A 9,621-nucleotide genomic window follows, 5' to 3' on the forward strand; every position below is an offset into this window, starting at 1 on the left:
CTTATGAACGCCCTCGGGGCAGACGTCTGAGGAGCACGGCGAGTGAAGGCGGTGCACAAAGCCAGAGGCCGGGTCGCGGGAAAGTTGGTTCCACTCAGGCCTTCGGCACGGGAGGGCCCAAGGGAGCGCAGGCTCCCAGAGGCACAGCCGGGTTCTGCCCCACCCAACGGGCCGCCCCGCCCCCGCTCCGCCCCCGGCCCGCCCCGCCCGGGACCACAGACGGCGCCCGGCGGCGGCGCGAACGGCAGCGCCGAGCGTGGCTCTGGGCTGGGTGCCTGCCGCGACTTCCCGCCCAAGGCCGGCCGGCGCGGGGCCCGCAGCGCAGGCGGCGCGGAGGATGCAGCCGCGGCTCCGGGTGGCGGCCGCCAGAAGCTTGGCGCTCTGAAGGTAGGAGCTCGCCTGCCCGGCGGGCGCGGAAACTTGGGCCGAGTTTGCGGACGGCGCGTGGGCAAGGGGCGGGTGGCGGTGCCCCAGGGCGCCCCTACCGGCTGGTCCCGGGACGGAGCGCGGGGTCGGGGCCCTGGTGCTGAGGACTGGGGCGGTCAGGCTGCGGGGCCCGGTCGCACCGCTGCCCAGACTTTGCCAGGACTTGGATGCTCCCTGGGCCTGGTAGAGCCCCGGAGCCCCAGCAGTGCCTGGGCGTAGGACTGGCAAAGAGTCAGGCGGATCCCTCGGGCCTCTCGCGGGACCCGGCTCACGCGGATTGCCGGGCGCCGATTCGGGGTGGGGGTGGGGATTGGGATTGGTGGCAGGCGCTGAGGTGCCGCGGGGCCGTGGACGAGCCCTGTTGGAACAGGACGCCTGTGGTTTTCTAGCCACCGCTTGAGTCATTCTCTGGCTGTAGCCCAGGCTGGCGGGATCGCCCCGAAGGATGTGGTTGCCTGGACTTTGCGGCTGGATTGCTCCCCCCCCCCCCCCGCCCCGACCTCACTGCAGTCTGCGGCCGTCGATCCGTGGGGCTCCGAGTGCGAACCTCTTGGCTTTCCCATGTGTGCCTGAACTGAGCACAGTTGGGCGGTGTGTGTGTACGTGTGGGGGGATGTGTGCACATTTAGGCCGTGCACGTATGATCAGGAACGGCTTTGCATGCGTGGCGGCAGTCTGTATGTCAGCCTCCTGGGGTGCACGTGCGTCGCAGAGCCGCGGACTGAGACTTGGGGACACCCGGAAGCCTGCTGTGTCGGTGGGTCACCAGTTTCATACCGAGGCTGCCTGTGGGCCGCAGCTACTCTGGTCACAGGCCGGGCCGGGAGAGGGAAATTTAGTGGTGACCCCTTCTCTCAAACTGGGAGGTGTGGGCCACCCCGTGTTGGGGGCCTCAGCTGGCAGAGAGTTTTTAGAAGACCGAGTCTGTTAGAGCAGAGCTAATACTGATGCTGCAACTTGCCTGGGGTCGCGCTCTTCTCGAGGCCCCAAGGATGGGACTAGGAAATGGGGATGGTCCCCTGGAGTTTGTCTCTCGGTGGGAAGGAGCAGAAGTGGTAGGTGTTTGGCCCCGTCCTGCTTCTGGCTGAGGTTAGAAGTCGAGTAAGAACTAGTAGAACTTGACATCCCCCGGAAGGATTGCCTGTGGTCCTACCTTCTCCAAGCACCCGAGGTCACCCCGTGTCCCGGAAACAAGGCACCATCATTTTGGCTGCTGTCTTAAGCGGGGCGGGGCCTCCACCGAGGGAGCTTTCCTCCCCACTGGCAGGACATAATGTTACCTTCACACCTTTCGGAGACTTAAGCTGGCTTTTTGGAGCCCTCCTACAAAGACTCCTGAGGGTCCCAGGTGGCTGGGTCTCAGGAAGTCTCCAGGGCAAAGGGCATGGGTTGGGCTGAGCCCTGGAGAGAAGGGCTCTTGAGACAGATGGTTAGAGCAGGTCCCCAGGAGCATTGGTGGAGGTAGGACCTGAGCCAGCCCTTAATTAACCCAGATCTCCCCAAGGAGAGAGTAGGCTGGGTACCCTCTGAACCATGCAAGCCTGTGGCAAACAGAGGCGGGTGGATCGCTGTTCAAGGCCAGCTTGGTCTGCCTACTGAGCTTCAGGGCAGCTAGAGATAAACGGTGACCCAGTCAGAAAGAAAAACAAAACAAAAACAGTAAAACCAACCATATAAGCATACAGCAGTGCAGGATGGGGTCTTTCCACATAGATACAGGTCCCTGTCTAGAGGGCCCCTGTTGCCATCTGCTGGGGTGGGAATAAGCTTAGGCCAGACTACCTGTTATGTTTTCTTGTCCCCTTGCTGATCTAACTCTGAGCCCCAATCGTCATTTGGCTACTGTTGAGAAAGATGAAAGCTGGTCCGTGTTTTCTGGTGACAGAAGCATGTGACACTTGACCTGTGGCCTACTCATAGGAATATTGATCCCATTTGCCCTTTTCTAAGCTGCTGCTGGGAGGTTTAGGAGGTGGGATTGCTCACTGGAGGAAGGAGAGGAGGGCTATTGATAACCCCAGCCGACAAGACTCAGATGAGCCACCTGTAAGTTGTTGGATGCCTGTGGTCACCGTGGACGTGGATGGATCCTCACCTGCCTTTGGACTGTCTCTATGCTGCATTCTTTTCCTTTAGATAGAACCTAGATTTATTAAGGAAAGGTACGGAAGAACAGAGTGGGAAAGGCTCCAGGGAAAGAATACCTGTGTTGTTTTTTTCCAGCACTTACTTAGTCTGTCCATCAGGAAAGTACAGTGGAAGTGGTTGCCAGCTAGGACTCTGGGCCCTTGGGGCCTCCCACCTCCCCAGGCACACCCTCCCTCTTTCCATGTATCATGTGCACAAGGCCTGGAGATTAACACAGACACTCCTACCCTGAGCCAGAGACCTTCCTGTTGACACCACAGCACCACCTGCTGGTCAGCTTCGGCCCTCCTGCTGAGCTGACCCAATTTGGGTAGAACTGGAGAGTTACCCAGATACCTCTTGGGAGGGGACTGCCCTGTCCATTCAAGACTAATTTGATTCTGGTTTTGGGACCTGGCTTTGAGGTTTTGATTTTTGGTAAGGCAAGCAGGTAAAGTGTATAAAGTGTTAGAAGGAATCAGAATTTGTAGACAGTGCTGGGATTCCATGTCTTGGCTGTAGGAGAATGTTGATACCTGTGGCGTCCTGGAATAGAAACGAGTAGAGACAGACGGCCCACTTTTTATGCCATCCCTTTCACCAGTGACTTTGGGATAGATAGGTCTTTCCTGGGAAGGCAGAGCAGGGAGACAAATCAACCGATACCCCTAGCATTGCCCAGAACCCCAGGGGGTCCTATTGTGGAGTGTAGACTCATATGTAAGGACACAGCACACGTTTTTGTTCAGTACATTAAAAACTACTACTACAGCTGGCCAGTCAGTGGTGATGCACACCTTTGATCCCAGCATTTGGGAGGCAGAGGCAGGCAGATCTCTATAAACTCAAGACCAGTCTAGAGAGCGAGTTCCAGGACAGCCAAGGCTACACAGAGAAACCTTTCTGTTTTGAAAAACAAAACAAGAACCTACCAAGCCAAACAAACTACAACCAGAAACAACAACAACCAAAAAAGCATCTGTGGCTTCTCCATTCGGTCTGAGCTGAGTATTGCTAAGGGCCAGAGTCTCGGGTAGCCATGAGTCAGAGTGGCGTCTCCGTGGTTCCATGCAGCCTGTGCTCTGACCACCTTTGCCTCTCTTCTCTCCTAGGTCAGCAAGTCAAGTAGCAGCGGTTCAGGAGGGCTTGACACCTCTACAGTAATGGCAGAGAAGCGGCCCCTAGGGCCTCTGGGGCCTGTGATGTACGGCAAGCTGCCTCGCCTGGAGCCGGACCCCGGGCCAGGACACAGCCTGCCCCTTTCTGCTGGTAGCCAGGACTCCTGCAATTACAAGGGTGCATACTTCTCTTGCCCCATAGGGGGCACTTCCAAGTCAGGATCTGAAAGGTTGGCATACCCATACCCACCCTTGTACCCCACTGGTGTAGCAGGATCCCCACTCCGGACTGACAACCTGTTGACAAACTGCCTGCTCTACCGCCCTCCGACAGAAGGCTCTGAAAAGATACAAGACTCCAGCGAGCTCCTGCCCTTTGGTCCCCAGGCTCATGCATACCCAGGCCCACCACTGGCAGCGCCCAAGCCTGTTTACCGCAGCCCTTTGTGTTATGGACTCTCCACTTGCCTAGGGGATGGGGGAACCAAGAGACCATTGGATGTTGACTGGACACTGGTGGCTGGGCCCCTGTTGCCCTCTGCTGATCCACCCTGTTCTCTAGCTACAGCTCCTGGCAAGGGCCAATCCCTGGATGGGACGTTCTTGCGTGGGCTACCAACTGGGGCACCTGGCAAAGATTCCTCCCTAACTTTTTCGCCATGCCAGGCATTGTTGGAGAAATATCGAACCATCCAGAGCACGGGCTTCCTGGCTTCCAAATACACTGGTTCTTATTCTGGGGATCCCAAGCAAGCAATGTCTGAGGGGCCCTCCAGCCCTTGGACCCAGCTCGCCCAGCCCCTAGGACCACCTTGCCAAGATGCAGTGCCAGCCCACTACCCCCTGCCTCCACCACAGGCCTTGCCCTGCCCTCCATCTTGTCGTCACCCGGAGAAGCAGGGAAGCTATGGCTCTCTGCTCCCACTGCCACCTGTAGGTGTCCACAAGGGGGCTTCGTACCAAACTGGTGGGCTGGGCAGCCCCTACCTGAGGCAACAGCCATCCCAGAACCCCTACATGCCCTCTGGGGTAGATACCTATTCCTACTCCCCTGCACCCCTCCCGGCACCCTCACCAGGACTCAAGCTGGACCCCCCTCTTGCTCCAAGGTGCCCGCTGGACTTTGTCCCTCCAACTCTGGGTTTTCCTTATGCCAGGGATGATCTCTCTCTGTATGGGGCATCCCCAGGGCTTGGGGGAACACCACCTTCCCATTCCCAGAACAGTGTGCAGCCTGTGCCACAGCCCAGTGCCTTCCAGCGAACATGCCAGCCTTTGCCAGCCAGCCAGTCATGCTCTGAGCCTGTGAGACCTGCAGAGAAGCCAACACCGGAAGCTCAAGAGAAGATATGGCTGCCCAGCTGCAGGAAAGAGAAGCTCCAGCCCAGGCCCGGTGAGCGTCCAGGGGTGCCTATTGTCATCCGAGACAGTCCAGTTCCCCGCACCTCACCAGCATTGCATCCTTGTGCCAAGGAGCGCCAGTCTCTTCCCCAGAAGGGGGTCAAGCCTCCCAGCTCTCCACCAATGCCTGTGATTGACAATGTTTTCAGTCTGGCCCCTTACCGTGACTACTTGGATGTGCAGACACCCGAGCCCACAGCTGAGCAGGACACTGCTGCAGCCACCAGTAAGAGCCAAGACAAAGATTGCAAGGAGACCTTGCCTGTGCAGGATGGAACCTCCAGGTCTCACTCCTCTCTTCGTGAGGAGGTGGCTCTGGACTTGAGTGTGAAGAAGTCTGTGGCAGAGGCTGTCCCTGTCGAAGTCCCTAGTCCTGAGGTGCATAAGCCCACTGAAGCTGTGGACAGGCCAGGTATGGAAAATACAGTGTCGGGTCTGCCAGGCCTAAAAAAGATGGTCACAGAAATAGCTGAAGTGACTACAGAAGCCACACCAAGGACCAACTTCCACAGCTCTGTGGCTTTCATGTTTCGGAAGTTCAAGATACTCCGTCCTGCACCCTTACCTGCAGCTGTTGTCCCCGCCCCACCCACCCCAGCTCCTGCCCCTGCACAGCCTGCGCCCCACCCCTCATCTGTGCCCATGGGATTGCAGATTCTCACTCAGCCTTTGCCAGTGGCGTGCTTCAACCTGGCCCTGCCTAGCCCACCGGCCATAGCGGTGGCCTCCCCGGCCCCAGCCTCTGCTCCAGCGCCATCACCAGCTCCCGCTTCTGCTCCAGCCTCAGGCCCTGCTCCGGTCTCTGCGCAAGTTTCCACTGCGGCTCCAGCCGACTCCCCAGAACAGCACTTTACAGAGCTGCACACGTCCCTCTGCGATGCCATCTCAGGCTCGGTGGCCCACTCTCCACCGGAGAAGTTGCGTGAGTGGCTGGAGACAACTGGGCCGTGGGGCCGGGCTGCGTGGCAGGACTGCCAGGGTGTGCAGGGCCTGCTGGGCAAGCTGCTGTCCCAGCTGCAGAAGTTTGTGTGCACACAGCAGTGCCCCTTCCCTCACGTGGTGCGGGCTGGTGCCATCTTTGTGCCCATCCATCTGGTGAAGGAGCGTCTCTTTCCAAAGCTGCCGCCCGCCTCCGTGGACCATGTGCTGCAGGAGCACCGCGTGGAGCTGCGGCCCACTACTCTGTCAGAGGAGCGTGCGCTTCGAGAGCGGGCCCTGCATGGCTGCACCTCACGCATGCTGAAGCTGCTGGCGCTGCGCCAGCTGCCTGACATCTACCCTGACCTGCTGGGCCTGCAGTGGCATGACTGGGTGCGCCGCCAGCTGGGTGAGCATGGGGCAGCCCTGTAGCCACTGGAGCTGTGTGAGCGAGTGCCAGGTGTGTGGACTGCTTGTATGGTCGACGAGCAAGGGGCTGAATGCTTACAGGGACTTACCGGGGGCAAGGATTGGGATTCCAGGGTCTCCCGGGCTTCCCTTGCCCTTTTGATTCTGTAGGCAACAGTGAGACCTAATTGCATGGAAATGTTCTTGGCCCCCTCTTGGAAATCCTGTCTTAGTTAGGGTTTCATTGCTGTGAAGAGACACCATGACCAAGGCAGTCTGTCATCATGGCGGGAAGCATGGCTGCATGAGGTAGGCATGTTGCTGGAGAATCGAGAGCTCTACGTCTTGATAGATAGGCAGCCAGAAGGAGATTGTTGCATGGGGGGTAGCTTGGGCATAGGAGACCCAAAGCCTGTCGAGGCCACACCTCCCAATAGTGCCCCGCTTTAGGGGCCAAGTGTTGAAACACCAGTCTATGGGGTCTATGGGCGCCATACCTATTCAAACCACCATAGCCTCTGTATCTGTTTGTACCTTCTGTGTCGTGTGAAGGCCAGGTACATTTCCATCTGAAGTTTTTTCTTCTGATGTCTGAGCACTAGCTCTAAAACACCCACCATATGCTGTCCACTGTCACCTGGACCCCTGCTTTGTATTCATCCCAACCCACAGGCCTCAGCTTTGCTGTGAGCTTAATTCCCGCCTGCAGCCTTTGCAGTCCAGGTGAAGCATCTTTGTTGACTTTCCATGCCCAGGATCTGACAGGACCTCATGCTCTTTGCCATGTAAACACTATTACCTTTGAATGTACTTTTTCTCTGGTCTCCTGGACCTGCGTGCACCCGTTGTACCCTGAATTGGAGAACTGTTTGTGGTTTTGGTTTTGGAAGGACCTCATTATATAAGCCAGAGTATCCTCAAACTTAAAATGCTCCTGCCTCTCTAGTACCTGATTTATGGGTAAGTGCCCCATGCTCAGCTATGGAGCTTAAAAAAAAAAAAAAGTTCTAGAAGACAAAAATGCTGCAGTGTTGTGTGGTTTTTTTGGTGCCATGACAAGGAGGGGGTGGTAGACCTGTTTCTGTGTCAGTAAACTGACTTCTGGATTTTTGGCCCTTTCTCAAGTCTTTCCTGCCTACTTGACTTGTCACACATGCCTGCCACCCAGCTCCTTGCCCAGAAATTTTCCCGAGCATTGTATTCTGCTTCCTTAACTAGCTGAGTACTCTGCCATGTACAGCCCTGCTCAGGGTGGAGGAGTCCTGAGGCAGAGTACTGCCATGGAGCAGTACTGCCATGGCCCATGTTCTTGATTCTTGAGCCCTGTCTGGGGCCAGAGGGTCAGGTTTGTTTTCCTGGTCTTGCCTGCTTGTTACAGGTCTGATTCTAACAGTGAAAACTCCACTGCCTCCCACTGCTTAGGTTTGAAGACCCTTGTTCCCCAGCTAGAGCAGCGGTTCTCAGCCTGGGTTGGCGACCCCTTTAGGGACCCTTTCACAGGGGTGACATGTCTGGTTTGCTCCTGTCTGGGTTCCTGTGTTCCCCTGTCAGCCCAGCAGCCTGGTCTCTGGTTCTTGCCCTGGGGACATTGTGGCAGAAAGATGATGGCTCTTTTGCATGAGAGAGCCTTTTCTTTCCTCAAGTTACTCATCTGTATGGTAAGATGACCCACCAGTGCTTCCCGGCCTGCAAGCCTCCTTTCCTCTCCTTGTTCCCAAGTAGACTCTTCTGAGCTCTATGTTGATTGGGTAGAGAGCCCCGGCGCCCCTTGGGGAGGAGCGCGTCTTCTCAGCGAGCTCCCGTTGGTCTGGCCAGTGGGCTGTTTGTGCTGCGGTGACCCTGCAGGGCAAGGAGAAGCACGGTTGTAGGCAACTTGGAGACGAGACGCGGGACCTCAAAGGTTGGATTTTGCAGTCTGACTTTGCTTTCCTTTTGTAGGTCGCTTTGACATGGAGGCCAGAACTTTATCCCCATCAGAACCCACGGTGACCAGAGATGAGCCTGAAAGCCAGCAAGCCCTGACTAGGAAGTCACCAGCCCCCAAGGTCAAGAAGCCAGGGAGGAAACCACCAACACCTGGCCCTGAGAAAGCAGAGACAACCACTGATCCTTCACCTCCCCCTGGTGCCAGTACCAGCCCACCGGGCCCCACCCTGAGGGCACGCTTCCGCAGCTTGTTGGAAAACGCCTGGCTCAATGGTGTGGCACTTCCTACTTGGGGCCACAAGGCTTCAGGACCAGACCGGCCTTCGCCTCACCCCCAGCTTCTGGGCAGCCAGAGCCATCATCTGTAGCCCTGGTTGCTAGGGCTGTTGGGACAACCAACCATCTGGGGACCACTATGTGCCTGTCCTGACATCCAGCTGTCCAGGGCTAGGAGTGGATATGAGGGCTGGGCCCACCTAGCTGGGCAGAGACTTCCTGACCTTTTGACTTGAGGTCTTTGTTAGAAAGGATTCCTTCCCTTGAGAAAACCCGTGGGCATTGGAGCCAGTCTGACCTGGCTTTGGATCCTGGCTGCTGTGTTCCTTGTTGCGTGTCCTGGGCAAACATGTCACCTCTCATGAGTCCTTGTTCCCTGTTTGTAGAATAAGACAACACAGCCTACCTCACAAAGGTTGTTGTGGGGATGGTGTCTGGCATACACCTGTTATGCTTTGGTTTGCTTCTTGTCCAGGACAGGCCTTTGACTTCCGTCAGGCTGTAGGATAATGAGGCTGAGGCTGGCAGAAGCTTCTTGTCAAGTCTTCATGCGCCTTGGGACCTGGTTACCTTAAAATACCTATGTGTATGGTTCGCACACACTTCCCCCGTCCCCTGCTGGTGCAGGGACCTGGCCTGGCGCTGGCCTGAAGACCCTCTGTCTGCTCTGGATTCATATCAGTGGCCTACCTGGGTTGCATCTCACCCCAGTAGGGTTGTGTAGCATTGTATTCTTCTAGAGCCAAGCAGCTCCAGGGATGATCCAGCAGGCTGTGAGCTCAATGCTGGGAGGTGTCTGGAGGTCTGCACTGGGCACTCTTGGCATTTCCCAGTGCTCTTGGGGCTACCTCCCTGCAGGGGCTGGCAAGATGGGGCTCCTGCCTTGTTTAACGGTGTTGATGAGAATGGCCCTGGGGGCCAGCTATTAAAGAGCATTTGGGCTGTTTTTAGAACTGAGATCTAGCTTGTATCTGAGGGGTTGTGGGTTAAAGTTGCCTATCACTCTTCACCATAGGCCGTC

The 9,621-nt window shown here is 57.0% G+C and overlaps 1 protein-coding gene across 1 annotated transcript; it reads left to right on the forward strand.

Annotated features, from left to right (window-relative positions):
- The first annotated feature begins 237 nt into the window (after positions 1–237).
- CUNH15orf39 (chromosome unknown C15orf39 homolog) lies at positions 238–9,557 on the forward strand. Its single transcript, XM_055619385.1, has 3 exons — positions 238–387; positions 3,666–6,399; positions 8,337–9,557. The coding sequence occupies exons 2-3, from the start codon at positions 3,717–3,719 to the stop codon at positions 8,690–8,692; spliced, it is 3,039 nt and encodes a 1,012-aa protein (XP_055475360.1). The 5' UTR covers positions 238–387; positions 3,666–3,716; the 3' UTR covers positions 8,693–9,557.
- The last annotated feature ends 64 nt before the right edge of the window (positions 9,558–9,621 follow it).

Source organism: Psammomys obesus, unplaced genomic scaffold (assembly GCF_907164565.1).
Source record: "Psammomys obesus unplaced genomic scaffold, mPsaObe1.curated_primary_1811, whole genome shotgun sequence".
Taxonomy (NCBI): domain Eukaryota; kingdom Metazoa; phylum Chordata; class Mammalia; order Rodentia; family Muridae; genus Psammomys; species Psammomys obesus.